Source organism: Rhea pennata, chromosome 8 (genome assembly GCF_028389875.1).
Source record: "Rhea pennata isolate bPtePen1 chromosome 8, bPtePen1.pri, whole genome shotgun sequence".
Taxonomy (NCBI): Eukaryota; Metazoa; Chordata; class Aves; order Rheiformes; family Rheidae; genus Rhea; species Rhea pennata.
In genome coordinates, this window is record NC_084670.1 from 25,660,776 (window position 1) to 25,679,788 (window position 19,013).

The 19,013-nt window shown below is 36.2% G+C and overlaps 1 protein-coding gene across 1 annotated transcript in view; it reads right to left on the reverse strand.

The window, feature by feature from the left end:
- The window catches only part of CRB1 (crumbs cell polarity complex component 1), an 83,286-nt gene that overhangs the window by 36,469 nt on the left and 27,804 nt on the right, over positions 1-19,013 (reverse strand). The window contains exon 6 of the mRNA XM_062581652.1: positions 2,026-2,979. Coding sequence (XP_062437636.1) covers positions 2,026-2,979 — 954 coding nt within the window. The remainder of the gene's footprint in view (positions 1-2,025; positions 2,980-19,013) is intronic.

The window sequence follows — 19,013 nt, forward strand, 5'->3', positions numbered from 1 at the left end:
TGTGGTTAAAAAGAACTTTTCTGCTTGGATTAGGACTACACTTTTGCATTCCTACAAGGAAGCATTAGTCTTCAAAAAAAGATATTTCACATTTACAATTTGTTATATTTCTTTTGTATATATTTTATGTTATATGCATATAGAAATATAAAGAAATCATCAATCTGGCCTTGTGTTTGATGAGATGGCTAGCATCACCTTGGTCAATATTAACCTCTTGGGTCACAACATCTGGATGTTGATCAAAATGAGTCAACATCTGTTTGTTATTTTGTGTATGTAGAGAAAATATTGCCTCTTTGTCAATTAAATACTTGGCAGCAACTTTTCTTTAAAAAGACACTAGCATTTCTTATGTTATCCTTTACCACCAGTCTCTCCCACTCTGCTTTTTAAGAAACCTGCCACACTCTTTTAAATATGGCATATATCTAGAGCCTATGTATCAAAATGGTATGGTGCCATGATTTGCGGGGAATATTATGGTCGGCAGGAAAAAAAAATCATTATAATCATTCTCAACAGTTCTAATGCCAGTGTAAGACTCTCCCGGCCCTGAATGGTTTTAATTTCACATCATATAAGGAAGCAAACATATTTACCAGATGTTGTCCTGTACCCCAAAGTTGCTTTCCAAACCTTTGGATAAATTACAACTGCACTTCAAAGAAGTCTGTTACAATTACCTCTCAGACTTTGTCATTTTGCAATTAAGAAAAAAAGGTATGTATTGATAACTATTAACTTTAGCATACAAAATGAAACTGTTTAAACATTTTGAAATGTACTTCAAGCTACAGCTTTCTGCGGCTATATATCGAATAAGCCTCTGGGGCCAGTCATTCAGTTAATGTAAATCAATGTAGCTTCACTGGCTTCAATGCAGCCATGCCAATTTACACCAGTTTAGACTCTGTCCATTCTAATTTAACCATGGTACTGCTGCTGCACTTCATTTTTTCCAATCCACTTGGCAAATATGTGTGTGTGTGTGTATTCCTTCTTAAATGTTGTTATGACTGAACATATGTAGATTGTTAGTAACTGGGGCAGGGAGGGGAGCAGGGGAGAGGGCATTGAATGGAAAACTTTTAGGTAAAACTGCTTGTTTGAAATCCCTAAGACTTTTGCTGAGGAAAGACTGCAGAGTCCACCCCAAAATGCTCCTGAAAGATGCTGTATTTGCAGGTCTGCAGGGTAAAATACTGTTATTTCCACACCAGATGTAGTATACAGGGAGCAGTGCAGGGACCTCATGTTGTCTTTCCGCTTTGCCTCAGCCTGCACTTGGAAAGATCATTCATAGCAGGGAAAGTGCCACAGGCATCTTCAGCTTTTGAATTCCTGGTCATCGCTGCCAGTGAGGCTGTTTTCTGAGATGTGCTGTTTTCCTCACTGAGAAATGGACACGTTTCACTCTGGCTGCCAGCCTGCTATCTGCTGGTAACAGTCTGCTAGTCATTGTCCAGAGCTGCTCTTGAATCGGCTCTGTAGGGTTATTCCTGCATAAATGGGCCCTATTTCCAGCATCTGATATCCTGCCTCCTCCCTAGGCTAATCATATTAAGTTAATAGTATAAGCTAGTTCATTTTTTAAAAAAAAGGAATCTGCCATTTGTAACTTGTGGTACTTTTGTTTGCCCTTCATTGCCTTAATGAGTTTCTTTATAAAGCCTGGAGAGCTTGAGGAAAAACTTTCAAAGAATACTTTGAAAATAAGACTTAAACTTGATTGCTTTCTGAATTTTCACTCTGAGTGCATAACCCCCAGTGAACTAAGTCTTCCAGAGTTTATGGAGTGCTAATGCTAAGAAGATTTAAAAACTGGATGAGCAGAATCCATGTTTAGCCTGACATTTCTGGCAGGCTGAAAAGTTGGCTTCCTAGAAAAGTAACTAGAAAATAATGAACACATGCTACTACTACATTAAAAGTCATGTTGTTTCATCACTGAGGTAAACAGGATTGTTTATGATTACGTTTTCAGCAACCACTTAATATACGAATGCAAACAGCATAGCTTACCTGTTGAGCAGCCTGGCCCTGTGTATGGCCGGTAGCAATCACAGTGGTAACTCAGCCACAAGTTGATACAGCGTCCCCTATTCTGACAGGGGTGGTTTTCACACCAGTCCTTTTTAGTGCATCCTGTCTTGACATTTAAAGATGATTCAGGTGATACATCCTCTGGAGTAATAATATGCAAGTCTATTTCAATGTCCTGAAGACAGCCTACAAATGAAGGTGCAGAGTGCATATTATAGATGTTAAGGAGAGAGTTACTGCTAATGTTCCCCACAGGTAAGCCGCCCAAAAATGTGCTCTGAAATGCAAGCATCACGTGATCATTATCTATCATAGCAGAAGTTTTATTGACACATGATTCTACACAAGAGCTGTCATGTAAATTTAGAGTAACAGCTCTTGCCAAGGTTACCTCCACTGAGTGCCATTCTCCATCACTGACATTATGAGAAATATGCAAAAGAGCCTGTGACTGGTTATTGACTTGAATGGATAAGTGTAAGTAGCCATTCCGTAACTCCAATTTCACAAATGTATTTTTCTCTCCCCGGTAAAACAGAAAGGCTGTAGGTTGCACAGTCTGAAAACTCAGATTTATATTGTAGAAAGATTCCTTTTTAGGGAGAGTGGAATTCTTCAACCAAAGGAAACTGTTTCCATCAAAAGAAAATGTGGTTATGGTTTCACAGTGTATGCCGGTATATCCAGGTGAGCATATGCAGCTAAAGCCATGCTGGCCATTTTTTAAATGTGGGATACATATTCCATTGTTTTGGCATTGTTGATCAGTACAGCCATGGAGAACTTCTGTGCAGTTCCAGCCACCATAATAAATCCCTTCTTTGTCTGCAGATGGGCAATGACAAGTATAATTTCCAGGAAAATTTTCACAGATTCCACCATTTTGGCAAGGGTTCATGTAACATTCATTGATGTCTTCATCACAGTGAATACCTGAAGAATAAATAAAGAGTTAGACGTTCTAGACTGGGTAAGTGGAGCTTAGAGTAATAGTATGTGCTTTATTAAATTATCCTCATTTAGGAGAGAACATCCTGGTAAAGAGGTGACTTTAGTCCACAAGACTAAAGTATGTTAAATATGTGATACATTTTAAGAATACCATTCATGGTTTTCTTGTGCCAAGACTTTGACACAAGATTGGTACACAAACACTTTAGTGGTAATCACATTTTGGAGAAATGAACAAACCAATGGGCAGTTTTGAGATGGATAATGGTGCAATGAAATTGAGATCAACATCATCACCCAAAGATGTGATCAAGTAACTGATTTCTACCACAGAATGGATGGGGGTCTGGAATGCTTTGAGAAGAATTATTTATATCACAGATAAAATCCAGGAATTGTTGTTTAATTCATATTCATAGTACAGTATATTGATAAGTATAGACTGCCAATCTTTCCTTCTCTTTCTCATTCATCATCATCATTCAATTGGATAAGCAACTGCACAGTAGAGATTCCTGGTCCTGCACGAAACAATTTTGAGCAACAGTCTTTAAGTGAGAGCCACAGGGCTACAGGTATTATATCTATATCTATATTATAGATCTAGTGGGACAATCTGACAAATATATGACCATCCCTGCAAAATTTATGTATGGGGAGACAGTCATCTGAAGAATGAAATTCACAGGATGATCAAGGATCAGCACAACATAATGGTAAGTAATCCAAAGGAGAAGAGCTTATCATGTCAAAGATTTGGGATAAAGTCAGATGCAGTATGTCCACAATGAATGTATAGTTGCCACATTTCAACCTTAGGTGCATACTCCATTTCTTTACAAATGAACACCAGATCTCAATTCTTCCCAAAATAAGGCAGCAGTGATTTGTGTTCTATCAGCCATAATCTCATACAGCTAGGAGAACTCGCTTCTGGGTAAAGTGAGGAAATGAGAGAATATATATGTTTAAGTCAATGTTTTGTGAATGTCAGCAGGGCCTAAATACTGGGCTTGGAGGCCTACTTCTTGTTGTAAAACTAATCTGCACTATTTTTCATCTGCACTATTGTTCATCTATAAAACAATGATTATAGTAATTTTTCCCTTTAGCACTCAAATAACTGATATATATGAAATGGATCAGGAAAAATCAGTTTCTTATCTCCCTTGGAAGCTTGCAATAGATCCAAATGGTTTTTTTCTTGGAAACTCAAGCAAAGTAAAACTATTTCCACTTCCCTTCATTGTTATTCTAGAGAAGAATATGAAATATTAATTTAAAAATAACTGCAAAGTATCTTCAGCATGTAGTAATTAATTGACATAACTTTGTCTCCCTCTGCAGTAAAATTAAGTAGCTCTTCACTAGCTTATCACGTTAGATGCCTATAAATTATTTGAGGCTTACAGGGCTGCAGCTAGGTAGCAGGCACTGCACCTATCTTTACCTACAAATTCATATAGAGCTTTATTTTTATAGCAAAATAGTCATTTTTCATGGAAAATTACAGAGTAGTATTCAGCCACAATGAATAACTTCAAACAATGATAGATAAGTGTAGTTACTCAGACTAATTCTTGCCTGTCGACTTTGTTCAATCACAATTGTAATTAGACCAACTTCAGAAAGCACTAAGTTATAGGAGAGGCAGAAAGGAACTGAGAATTGGTTGAGATTTGTTTTAGAGAAGAAACACAATGAAGTGATCACAGCAAGCATATAAAAGGCCTTCTTAACAGTGATCTTCCTTATTCGTCATTCTTCAGTTATGGTATATAGTTTCCACTTGAAACTCCAGATTATCAAATACAGCTAGTGCTATCTCTCCAGCCTGACAACGGGGTTTACAGCAGAAGTCTCTGTGTTTTCCAGCTAGGCTTGTGTTTATTCCAGCATGAGATATCTATGTATACCTTAATGTGTAGTGGCATCTGGCAGAAATATGAATCACTGGGACTGACTTTCTTAAAGTGAAGTGCACTTTCCAAATCTTTAGTGACTGGAGGACAGAAAAATGTTTGCTTTACCTAGTTTATGGCAATCTCTGTGTTAGTGACTTGTTCTGCTTTTTTATTCTTTTTGTTCTAGTTTTTATTCTATATGAAAAGTGAAGTTGCAGCGAGCTGTGTCTTATTTTGGCCATTTTAGTACACCTCTTACCTGTCATTGCCCACTTTCCTGCTTTTAACATAGAAAACCATGTGTGTATAGGTCTTACATATCATTCAGTCTTGTGCATCTGCTATAGAAATGTGGGTCTCATTGATTTTTTTATGGCAGAAATAAAAGTGAATGTATGAATACAGTATAGAAGCAGCAGGATCAGGTATGTATTTGCCCATGTCAAGAGTTATAGCACCTCAGAAGAGTCAGAATGAACTTAAAGATTGGAAGCTCCCATTAAACCTTTGGTAGAAAAAAAATCAGCCAAGTGAATGGCATACTGTACAGTGTCTCTAGATACTTTGTTGCTCCAGTTTCAGTACTATGCAGTTATTCTGTGCATATTTGTTAGTTTATTATCCAACAGCACCTGTGAGGCATCATCTTCACCTTGTGGTTTGGGTCTGAGTCACACACAGCATTAATGACTTGTCTCCAGAAAGGATGAAGCAAATGCATAAGCTGAACCCAAGTATGAGATAACATTTAGTGTCTGTATTATTCTCTATCTCGCTTCCCTTTTCCTTCATGAAACTGTAGTTATTTTTATAGAATAGAAATTAGAAACTCCCTGAGGCCTGGATTTACTTTCTACTGCATTTGGACAATATGCTATCATTTGCACAGCACTGGGCCCTTAGATATAGCATCAGTTACTAAATGCAAAGTGACTGTCACAGAGCCACTTAAATGTGTATCATTTCATAAATGCTTTGGTGTCTGAATACAAATGTTTATTTTTTAAAATAATGTTATGTTGCAAATAATGACTTTTTAAATATTTACACATACATACTATTTTGCAATAAGATTAGCACAAACATAAATATAGGTCTCACTAAAAGATAAGTAATAAACCATTTTCTTCATATCAAGGATAAACAAATCAACTATTCTTACTAGTGGTAGCTGATATTGCTTGTTATTTGCCAGTTGCTGTGCAAGCAAAGACCACTGTCACTCAAGATAGAAGCACTCTACATAAAAGGATTACTCAATATTTATAGAACTGTATAAGCAATTCAAATAGCTTAGGCTGGAGGAGAAGTTATCATGTAAAAAAATGAGTTCTGAAAGGATGTAAGACATACCTAAAGTAAGTGCGAGAGGGAATATTTATTTTCAGAGTCTTAGTTCAGCTAGTAATGCTCAGTAATTTTACTTAAAAATACAAATACTATTTTCTCTTCCAAACCTATTACACACCTATCTACATTTTCAGATAAAAATGACTGTTTTTGTTGTATTTCTCTCCGTATTCAATGATTATTTTCCTCTTACGAGGTTTAATTTAAAGCAAAGATGAAACAGGCTCCTTTGACTCTCTTTGGTAATACCACTCATATCTTTGTTTCTTTTTTTGTCACTTAGACATTAATACTATAGGGTAACTATTATCTAACTATTAATCTCACAGTTAAACTACTTGTTTAAAATTTAACTGCAGATTCAAACCCTGCCTGGATGCAACCCTGTCTAACATGCTCTGAGTGACCCTGCTTGAGCAGGGGGGTTGGACTAAATGATCTCCAGAGGTCCCTTCCAACCTTACCGATTCTGTAATTCTATGATTTCTGCAGAAATGGAATGATAAAAGAAACTCTTCAAGCATAATTCTGCTAAGTGCCACTAATTTTCAGTTCCATTACACCGTCAAAAATATTATCTAAATTACACTTTTTACACACACTTTTGTTTAGAAATTTGTTTGCAACCTTCCACCTTTCCAGTTTCTTGACACCTTATAAGCATCATACAAGTACCAGCAAATAGTCTGGATAGATACTACATGTTCAATACCCTTTAACTGCACATAACAGTTTACAAAAAAAAAAAAATATTTACCTTCAAATATTGTCAGTAAAATGATGTAAGCTTGTATCCTAGTTGCAACCATCTTTTTCTGAAGTAAAAATGATGGTTAATATTTATGCAGTCCACAAAATAAGTTTCTGTACAATTCAAAACAATTCTAGTTACAAGGGTTCTTTTCCAGGATTAGCTTGTTCCACTTATGTACCTGCTGATGTAGTCTGATGGTATATTTTGCCCAAGCCAGATCAAGAAGGCTTAATGTAAGACTCATTAAACTGCTTACGCAGTAGATATGTATTCTACTTAAATTCTTTTTCAGAACATTCTATCCAACTGTGCTCATACTAAACTTTCAGTGTGTTTTCATAGAAAGACATAATTTTAGGATCTCTTCAAAACTGATTTGTCACTTGTTATGATTCGTTTTCACGACTTTTTAAGGTTTGTATTTTAATTTTCCAAAGGGTTATTAATCCACCTCAACTTCCTCACAGTCACTGTCATTCACAGAAACTGTATATCTCAATAAGCAGATAGAAAAGACATAAAATTGCTCTCATGTCTTTATTTTTTGAATTATTTTTCTTCTACCAGTTTTCATTGTACTACTTACTAGAAATTTACTTTTGTAGATTTCTGAGTGAGTTGAAGACAGAAAAAAAAAAAAACATTTATTGAAACATGTCCTTTTTCTTGATTTCAGCTTATTTTAATGAAAGGGAAAAAATTATAGAGTTCACTAGATTGAGGTGGTTTTTATTTCTGTGACAATGTAAACAGTGAAACTTTTTTTTCTTTTCATTATATTTTATTTACCTGATGAATTGCATAAAATTAGATCAATATCTCTTTATGGAATTAGTGAAATACATGAGAGCAAGAAACTCTTTCCAGGGACTGGTATTTATACCACCCAAGTGGCACAGGGCAAACTCTCCATCCACATCTTTGTTCTGTTAGTTTCCTATTTTAAATCCTCAGCAACACATCCTGAAGTTTCTCTCAGTCTGCCTTGTTGTATTTCTTCCACATTATATAAATAATTTCATCAATCACTGAAAGAGAAATTAACTCCATAGTCTAGTCGCCAGGTATATTTTTTATTGCTCAGAACAGTAGCTCCAGCAAGAGACAGCGGCTGCTCCCTAGCTGATGGTTGCCTCGTCAGGGATTTTGTGAGCAGAGTAGGTCTCGAAGTTCATCTCTCTGTTGGGGCAGTCCTGTGTGCTCTTCAGCAGCTCTGGGTTCTTTTTCAGTTTTCATCCAGAAATTGCATCCTGGCCTTGAGAAATCTTTCCTGACAAAAGTTTTGACCAAAGCATGAAAGCTCCCTCCCCCCCCAAAAAATGTTGATTTTGTCAAAAAGATGTTTTCCAATTCTTTCTCCCACAACTCTAGGAAACTAGGAAATTTCTGACCTTGTGTCAAATATGTTTTTTCAGGTTCACCAAGAGACTTGTATTTATAATATAATTTTGATTCAGTTAATCAGCATTAGCAGACTGTAAAGGTGGTCTCACCCTATCAAGATTTGAATTTATAGTTATTTAGTGTGCAGTTGTTTGTATCCTGATGCTCAGAAAACCAGCTTCTTCCAGCCTATGCTACAGACATAGAATGATTATTACTGTAAGGAATGCAAATATGGTGGGATAAGAATGCCAGTCAGACTTTTTGAAAGGTAAGCAAGGTAGCTGTAAACAAAATAGCATTCATGTTGATAAATTAATATATATTTTCTTTCTCACTAGTATTTATCTGATTTCTCATCCTAGGGCTTGAAGTTTAAAATGCATTTTCATTCTGAAAATAACGAAATGATGGAGGTTCTCACTTACCACCACTCCCTTTACAATAGCAGTCTGATAAAGGTTCTGAAGTAAGGTTATGAACATATGCATTGTCAGTAAGTTGGGACAGACGTGTTATTACAGCTCACTGAAAACTGAGTTAATGCAGAATCTCTGCGTCACCCTTTTTATCTCTGTTAGTACTGACAAACATACAAGGGAAGTGGCCTTACCCTTGTCTTTGTCACCATTATCTGAAGTTTTAACTCCAAAAATATAGTAGGAACAGAACAATGAAAAATGTGTTATCTTGCAATGAGTGTTCTGAGCAGGGCTACACGTTAAGAACCTTGTGCTGAGAGCCAATGTCCTTCTTCCCCAATATTAGTTAAGGGTGACATCCTCAGTCAACTGTACAATCTATTCTGACAGAGAAGCATTTTCTCTTAAAATCAGCTTTTGGCTAAGTCACAGATTCTAAGCATCTAACTATAGACAGAGAGTCTTCAAGTTTATCAGGAACACATTTGAACAAGACATAAGCAACATGGCAAATAGCCCGAAGAAAAAGCAAAGATCGAATATACGACTTTGGCTTGAAGCTAATAGTGTAATGAATTAAATCCAAACACACTCCACATTTGGAAAAGCTCAGACATGTGGGTCAAACATCTAGTTGAAGAACAATTATAGCTGTGAGGACAATCCATGATAAAGAGAGTACACTCAGACTTCAACTCCTTAAGAGCTCATAGGGGGCTTTTGGTTTCTACCTAAATAGAGTAGTAGAAAAAGACAAAGAATAATAGTGGTTTGCTGCTCAATGATATGAACAGCTATCAGTCAATGCATGAAGATCAAAATGTTTAATACCTACTTCTTATCAGCCTCCCTATCAACATCTGAACTAGTCCAATCAATAACAATGACAGAGGGATAAGATCTCCATCTGCAGTAAGTGACAAGAATGGGTTAGAAATTAACTAGATTTGATGAATATCATCCTAGGATATCTGGAGAACTGCTTGAAGCAATCTCAGAACCATTAGTATTTTTTTGAACAAATCTGACAAATATAAATGAATTACAGAAGACTCTACTTGCTTGTAACTTACTAGAGGAAGATTTTTGATATTGTCTTTCAGAGCTTTCTCATGTACAAACCAGGGAAACTGGTCTACATGAAACCACTATAAAGTAGGTACAAGACTTCTGGAATCCTGCCCAGAAAGTAATTTTCAGTAGTTCTCTGTCAGACTGGGAGGCTGAATTGAGCAGGATTTGGGATTGTCCTAAGTTTGTTCTATGCAGTGTTTTCATTGAAGCCGTGGATGATGGAATAGAAAGTATTGTCTGAATATGTAAGTTAAGAGAAACTTAGAGTATATTAAAGAACAAGATTAGCTCTACATTTGATCTTGAGAAATTGCAGAAATGGTCTGAAAAACACTGCATTAAATTCAGCAAGGACTAGTTCAGTTTTTATAGTCTTAGGCCAGTAATTGGCAATAAACAGTAATCAGATGAGTCTTTCTATTTTACACACCCTTGGTCACACCTAAGCAGGAATACCAGTCCAGTTTTAGGTCTGCACTGCAGGGAAGATTTGGATCAGTTGGAGAGAATTCAGAGAAAAGCAATGAGAATAATCACAGGTCAAGAAAATATGGCTTGTGAGGAAGGAATAAAAAGGGGCTGTCTTGTCTAAAGACAAGAATAAGAAAGGGAACATAACAGTCTTTTAATATATAAAAGAGGTCAGACTCAGACTGCTGTAGGTAAGTAAAGAAGTCATTGGTTTGAGCTGTTCCATTTAAGATTCAAGTCAGGCATTAGGAAAACATTTCTAATGATGATGTGGTAACAAAGTACTGGTATAAGATACCCTCCAGTAGCTGAGGAATCAATTTGGGGTCCTTAAGAACAGGCTAGAGACCAAAGTGCATGGTAAGACACAGGTCAGCTGATTCTACTGCAGGCACAGGGATAGGCCAAATGAATCTGAATGTCTGTCCCTTCCAATCCTATTTTTTTCTATGATTCCATGATTTCCTAGAATAAATAATTCCCAGCCTGAGCTGTAGATGTGTCAAACTATACATATGTGTATATATATAGTGTGTGTATACATATATATAGTATATATACACACTGTATACTGTATATATGTATGTGGGTGTATATGCAGACATATACACACATATAGATATAAAATACAAGTAGGAGTTAACATTGGGCAAAATTTAATTGTAGCATGCTCTTTAGAATATGCTTTGTGGAGGAGAGAGAGAGTTTGCAAAAATGCTTTATCCACCTATCTTTTACAGTTTTTCGAAATGTCTATTACAAAATACTACCTCAGTCAGAAACAGCTTTTCTTCAAGGCACTCATTAATCCTGAGGCCAGCGGAAAGACCTGGCAGAGCATATATTCTTCAGGACTCCAGATCTTAGCAAATAATCATGAAAATTCTAACTTTGCCACATCTGTGCTGATAATTACAAAGAGATAATTACTCTTTGCTGGAAGGAGGAAATGCATGTTCATGAGTGAGTAAGCGCAAGGAAATAAATTTACCATCTTTATGTCATTGTAATTAAAACTCATGCTGCTGGGCATAAATCAGCTGTCATGAAGGTCAGGAGGGAGGCTTTACTCTTATGTATATCAGCATAGAGCAAGTGAGAGGTATTTAAAAGGATTTTTTCTATTTTCTTTCAGTAAAGAACTGGCCTATATTGGAAAATGAACTTAATCTTACCAGTGATCTGATGGGGTATGGCAATTTTCGTTGGTGCCTCAGCAAGAAAAAACTCATATAAAATGAAGAACAGAATACAGAGCAGAGCTAAAGCACATGGAAAGTTGGATAGAGTTTAAAATAGAATAACAAGCATTTATTGACATTAGGATAGTTTGCACATGATACCTTTTACATAGAAATCTAATTTTGTAAAGTTGTAAGACCTTGCTGTTTATTGCTTTATTGCAGACAAATTCATTATTCTACTTTTTTTCCCCCTGCCATCTGAAATGTACATATTAAGTTAATACTGGTTAGGAAGAAAAATAAAATATAAATCAAGTTCAGCGACTTGCTTAATCGTTAAATATGTCAATCTTTCTGAGGAATATGGAATTCATAATGTGCTACACTCACTATGGTATGCTGTAACTCAATCTTTTTACATTTTGCTGGCGTGAACCTTCATAGACTAGTTTGGATTTTCAGTAAAAATGGATTTTTATAAAAGCAGTAAAGAAAAAAAACCCAATCCCTTAATCTCTTACACCAGTAAATGTTGTTTAAGGGCAAAAGTACTTGGAAAATTTTTGCACTTGTTTCACATGTTTTGTCGCACCTTAAAGAGTTTTCATTTGAAAGAGAATAAATATATGTACATACTGTCAATGATTAGTTGTTTAGTGTGTTTATCTGATTTTATAAATATTGGAAACAGTCTACTGATTCAAGCATTGGCTTCCGCTTCTATGTAGATCAGCCAGCCTTTTTCATGAGGGTGCTATGCAAAGTGTGAGTATTCCTTACGCAAGGTTCTGTGAATGGCACAGCCAGAGGTCAGAAACATACAGCCTGTGAATGGCATGGGGCCATGTCCTAGAAGGGCAGCATGGCAAAACTGTTGCTTGTAGCCTACACTTTCATCCCATATTTTGATTAACACAGCCAGCCATGTGGATCCAATTGTAGGATTAAGGCCTGAATCTGGAGTAAAGAGAAACTTGGTGAAGAAATATGTCCCCTCATGGCACTCATTTTCCTTTCATTTCCCTACTCCTGGAGGCAGCTTTATATATAGGTAAAAGAAGCAGCTGCTGTTGTGGTTGACTGATGGGAGTAAGAAAATCAAACACTGGCAGCATAGTTTTCCCAGGCAGCATCCTCCCTGAGTGGGCTTTCTACCTGCACTAACATACGTGTATGTAGCTATGGCCATATCGTTGATCTAAGCTAGGAAGTGTCAATGAGAGGAAGGAGAGTTGTGAGCAAAGGGTGGGGTAGATTAAAGTGAAGTAAGATGCCAGATGAAAAGAAAGAAGACTGATTAAAGTGGAGTAAGACGATTTATGGATGTGAGAAAGATACTAACATACTTGCATTGGTATTTGGGATAACATTCTTGCTGGAAACAGAAGCATGCACAGGCAGGCAATAAGAGGAATGACTCTGTATGTGAATACATATAAACATATAAAGGAAATGTAAGGGAATGCTTACAAAGACTGCTAGACAAAGGTCTGAGCTAAAACTGAGTGGAGGAAGGAGACCACAGAAGTGATGCCAAAGGCTAAAGACAAAAGATAGAAGATTTAGAAAAAAGGAAATATTTGAATTTGTGCAATGAAATAGAGATAGCTTTATGAGATGGAGTAGAGAAATCAATTCACAAAATCTAGGGAAGAATTAAAATAGAATCATGGAATAATTTAGATTGAAAGGGACTGTTGAAGATCATCTGATCCAACCTTTTGCTCAAAGCAAGGTAAATGTTGGAGTTAGATCAGGTGGGTCAGGTATACAGAAGAAACTGGAATGATTTCAATGAATTTGATGAATTTGTACCTGATTATAGACTAGATATGTGGAAGCTAAAGAAGTACATTTCATTTTCTACTTTCAGTAGGTTTCTCTTTTTGTGTTCCTGACTTAAAGTTGCAAAAAGACTATATTTCAGGTATTTTTTTATGTTTCACCTTTCAGGAAAGCCTGGTAAGACTGCTGAATTCAGAGCTTTAATGATTTGATTTGCTCTTTTTGTAGATTTATGAACTTGTACATACAGATGTTGTGTGTGCGTTTGAACTGAAGTGTATCCAGAGGGATCTTAAAGCAATCAATACCTTTGAGTGCTTTAATTAGATCATACAAGGTCACATTTCATTGACTTGAAAATCTGTTTGAAGCATATTATTCACTTTGGAACTGTAAAACAAATTAATTTTCAGACCTACAAACACTTAAGGTCTTTTAAAGAGGGCTTTCTGTTTACGAACACAGCTATGGAGAAATGTATGCTGCTTCTAGTCTCCCCTAAAAGGAACTTTCTACCTTGTGTCTTGTTGGCTGTTTCTTCTTTGCTGTAACTGAAGTAGGCAAGTACAGTCACTGTGCTATCTAGTGTGAAATGGCCTCTGCCCAGGGAAATAGTACTTTGGTTTTAACAAAATGAAAAATCTTGCACATAACTAAAATATTTTTCAATGTGAGTTCATGCAAAATGTAAAAGTAACTATATTTATGTAACTTCATTGGCAGTCCATATTAACTTAGCAAAACTTAGCAAAAAAGTCAGTAAGCTAGAAAATCTTAGTTTTAATAGCGCATACAAAACTTAAATGCAAATCAAGTTCTGAGAATAGAAAAGTACAAAATGCATATATGTGAACATACCTAGCATGTGCATACTGTGGGTATTTTAAACTGGTATAAATAGCACGAATGTGATTTGTATTTATGCTGGGTAAAATTATGTTCCTCTGTACATATAATATAAATTTGTACATTTATTATCAATATAAATACAGAAAAATTTAAGTCCCTTTCCCCAAGCTATCCACTTCTACATTTTTTACAGGGCAATTACTCTATCCAATATATGCTTTCTTTACTGATGTAAATAGTTGTGATATGTTACAGATCAGGAGCAGAAGTTCATGGACTACCATCTTCAGAACAAATTCAGTATCAATGTGAATTGCACCTCTTCTACCTTCAATAGTAGTGTTCATTTCTCTCATTCCCGTCAATGTTAGTTCTTGTGCAGTGTGAAAACTCATTTAAATGCTGGGTTTGTTTATCCAGATTTCATATGCCTAACATAGCTTGAGCACAGAAAGTGTGACTGCAGCATATGCAGGCAAACCCAAGCAAGCTTCACACTTGCTAGGTCACATAACAATCCCAGTGACAATGTGATAGCATGGACTTCAGCTGAGATTGTAAATGCACACCATGGACTTGTGGCTATGTTGTTTCAGGATTACCTGGGTCATACAAGGGGTATGTGATTTAGCTGGGTTAAATCTAGCTTTTGTACATTTTACATATTACAACTACACTTCCTACTGCTGTGCAGACATACCCATAGTACAGCATTTAAATAGTTTTCTCTGTTTGTTACTATAACTAGAGATTGATCTTTATATTCTGACCCCACATACCAGCATAATAATGATTCTTAACCCTCTTTGTTAAGAAAAAATAGTGCCACATTACAGTGACTACAGCCATAATAATATTGATCGTTATGATTCTCTAAGTATCATATTGTTAATGCAGCCAGACTCTAAGAATTATAGCTGCAGGAGAGCAATCTGAAGCACATACACTGAATCTATTTCTAGCAGTTAATTATCAGCACAAATCAGCCATCTATCCTAGACTTTTATTTTTCCTCTCTCTGAGACTGTCTGTCTTCTAAAATGCAAAGTTCAGTGTCAGTAAGGGAAAGAGCATACTTTCCTTAACCCATTTCTCCCTAAACAGTCAGCAAAAGTTCTTGTCTAAGTTCATTCTAACATTTTTTTTAAAAGGGATCAGCACTCAGATAGTCATTAAAAGGCTATCTTAACTTCTTTGAACTTCTCCTTGTACCCGAAAAAATCAGTCAGAGTATGTAAACAGAAACTGGTTGAGCCTCCTTACAGTGACCGTAGTATTTATTTCAAACAGTTCAAATGAGCAGACATAAAAATATTGCTTTTATCACTTCTGTTCCTCCTACTAGTGAACGCTAGATAGCTAAGAGCTAGATGCTACAAGGAACAATTCATGTAAAAGAGCTTTTATGTAGTACATAAAATTAATTTTGGTGCTCACTTTACCAGATTATTTTTATTATTTAGTGTCCAAACATACATTTTATGTTCCTGAGAAGACCTTAGACTTGGCACTCATCAGTGAAATGTCAGCAAAGTATAGGCCTCCTGAGTCCAATTTAAGAAAAGCATTAATCAGTTTTTCGTTGATAGTGGATGAAAATTGGAATTTTATATATGTATACATTAATGTATACAAAATTGAGGAGAGTGGTGGATACACTATGGTTGTACTTTCATTCAGAGGGACATGACAAGCTAGAGAGAGAGACAATATACAGGAACCTCATCAAGTGCAACAAAGGGAAGCACAAAGTCCTGCTCCTGGAGAGGAATAACTCCCCTTGCACCAGTACAGGCTGACTGGCTGGAAGGTAGCTTTGCAGTAAAAGACCAACAGACTGAACGCTGGTCATCAATGCACCCTTGCAGCAAAGGCAGCCAACAGCACCCTGGGTGCTGAGTGTTGCCAGAAGGTTGAGGGGGGTGATCCTTCCTCTTTACTCAGCACTGCTGAGGCCATATCTGGAGTGCTAGATTCAACACTGCTCTCCCCAGGATGAGAGAGACATGGATAACCTGGACTGAGTCCAGCAATGGGCCACAAAGATGATTAAGGGACTGGAGCATCTTTTGAAAGAGGAGAGGCTGAGAGCACTGTGATTGTTTAGTCTGGAGAAGAGAAGGCTTCGGGGCGATCTTATCAATGCGCATAAACACATGATGGATGGGAGTAAAGATGACAAAGCCAGACTCTTCTAAGTGGCATCTACTAAAAGGACAAAAGGTAATGGGCACAAACTGAAATACAGGAAATTCCATTTAAACCCAAGGAAAAACTTCTTCATTATGATGGTGATTGACACTGGAACAGGTTGTCCCAAGAGGTTGTGGAGTCTCCACCTTTGGAGAAATTCAGAAATTGACTGGACACGGTCTTGAGCAACCTGCTCTAGTTGACCCAACTTTGAGCAAGAGAGTTGGACTAAATGATCTCTAGATGTATCTCCCAATCTCAATGATTCTGTGATACAAATGTATATATACATATAGAAAGCTATGTGCTTAAAAAAGGATGGCATTACTGGTCCATACCTTTATTGAGGGGAGTTGAAAGAAAAGTAAATTTTAAAGATAGGACGTAAGCTTTTCAAAGAAAAAAACATTAAAACTTCTCTCCAGTTCACCTGTTCCTTGGCCTTGAAGAAGTTGATATTGCCTGATCTTGCTAACATGATTGCTTTCATGTATACATCTCTGCTTAAGACCTGGTCACGTAAGCATGAGGCCTAGCTTTTAATCTTGAAAGACTGTATATTGTTAAATAATCCTTTAGAACAGAGACAGATAGGAAATCTGAGACACGGCTATACTGTTAGGAATATGTAGATTTTTTTTTTTTTTTTTAATTCCTTCACCCAGTATACAGGTTTGTAAGTGTTAATCCAAGAAGATTTAGAAGATTATTTGCGCATGACAGCCTTGAGGATTTCCATCATTGTGATCTTCCTTCCAACTCTTTTTTTTGAAGAGTGTAATGACCTATGACAACTAAGCTTTACTCTCTGTGGAGTCTGACATTGCTTCTGTTTAATGGATCAGACAGTTTTTGATACATCAGTACAAGACACTTTCTTCCCCACATCAATCTAGGGTACCTCTCCAACATTTCCCATCTGTGCTGACCTGTGCGATCAGGAGGTCATGTCCTGAAGTCAAACCCAGAATCGAAACACTCTCTTCTACCATGGGCCAGACTATTAACATAACCCATTTAATTTACCTCAAGTTGGAACTTGACATTCAATTTTTCAAGTCAAGAAGCAATTATTTTTAAAGGACCATGCCAACAATTTTGCTTGGTTTAGAATAGTGAAAGTTCAAAAGGGTAAAAAACATTTCACACCATAAATAAAGAATTGATTATACTTGAAAACAAAGTTTGTAATTACTACTGACATTTCTGAGCCTAGATGAGGTGCCTTTTATGCTTTAAAAACTCATGTCATTTTTGCCACTGGCATTATAGGAACCTTATGTAAGGATCTAAACTAGTCCTTTGCTGATAGTTCAAGGATCAAGAGGAAAACATGAATATTTTGCATAACATTTGAGTAAAACACATATTTTGTTGAGTGAATGTGCAGAATTCATGCTATGTGCTTGGGCCTTAGCAGTACAGGAATTCTGCTACATTCTTCCACACAAATTACTTCATAAGCAAGACCACTAACATAATCAGCAGAACCAATTCTGGGATAGAAAGAGTATGTTTTCTTTTTTTTTTCTTGTAGGAAAGCCAAGCCTCCAAGGTGTGACAGATTTTAATTAAGAGTAGCACTGATTTGGGTTATCATATTGCTCCTCCTTACTTAAAATTGTAGTGCTTGTCTTTTCCATAGCTCTTATAGCTCTGAGTGAACTTTGCATGACTGGATGAAGACCCATATTCCTAAGCTGTAGAAGATGTTGCTAATCAAATTGCGTAGTGCTAAAGCCAAATACTGGTGTTAAGAATTTGGATCAGCAAACAGTATTCATTGGAAACTCTTTGAGCAACAGTATCTTCCAAATTAGACTCTTAATGACTATTTTGAAATGCTGTCAGCTAAAACATCTAAATGCTGTCAGCTAAAGCATAAAACAAGCAAAAATTATTCTCAAGCCTGAAGAAACTATTTCAGATTCTAGATTAAAACAAATTACGTATTTTCACATATGAGGGCAACTTATACTTTTCTGTGGGTAACATAAGTAGCAGTTTACCCAGTAGAGGCCTTTACTCAGGATGAAACAGACTAGCAGCCCACCACTGCGGGTGGTTTATTTATTTTTAAGAAATGTCATTTTAAAGGCATCTTAAAATCTGTGAGAAAAGTTATATACATGAAAACAGAGCAGCTAAGCTGTATGAAGATTGTAACTTCTACAAGAACTAAGTGATAAATGCCAATACAACATTTAATTAATGCCACAGCAAGCTAATAGTAATCTGCATACTTTAATCTTAAAAACTTTATGCCTGCATCTTGACTTTTTAGCTGAATATAGGCCAACTTTGTTGACATAACAAATACGTACAGATTTGGCACAAAAACATTATATATGTTTCCCAGAAGCCATGTAATCAAAATAATTAATTAGTAAAGGAGACCAATATAAATTTTGATTTATTAACAAACATAAATATTTCATGCTGCAAATCTTAAGAAAAGCATGAAGACAAATCTTTCATTCTTACCACAAAACCATATAACCAGTCAGAAAAGTGTGCACTTCAAAACAGAAAAGATGAAAGTTGTGGACCTTTTTAATTAGTGATCAAAGAAGGAGAGCAATAAAGTATTCTGAAGGAGCTGTTATGTGTGTGCATATATATATATATATATATATATATATATATA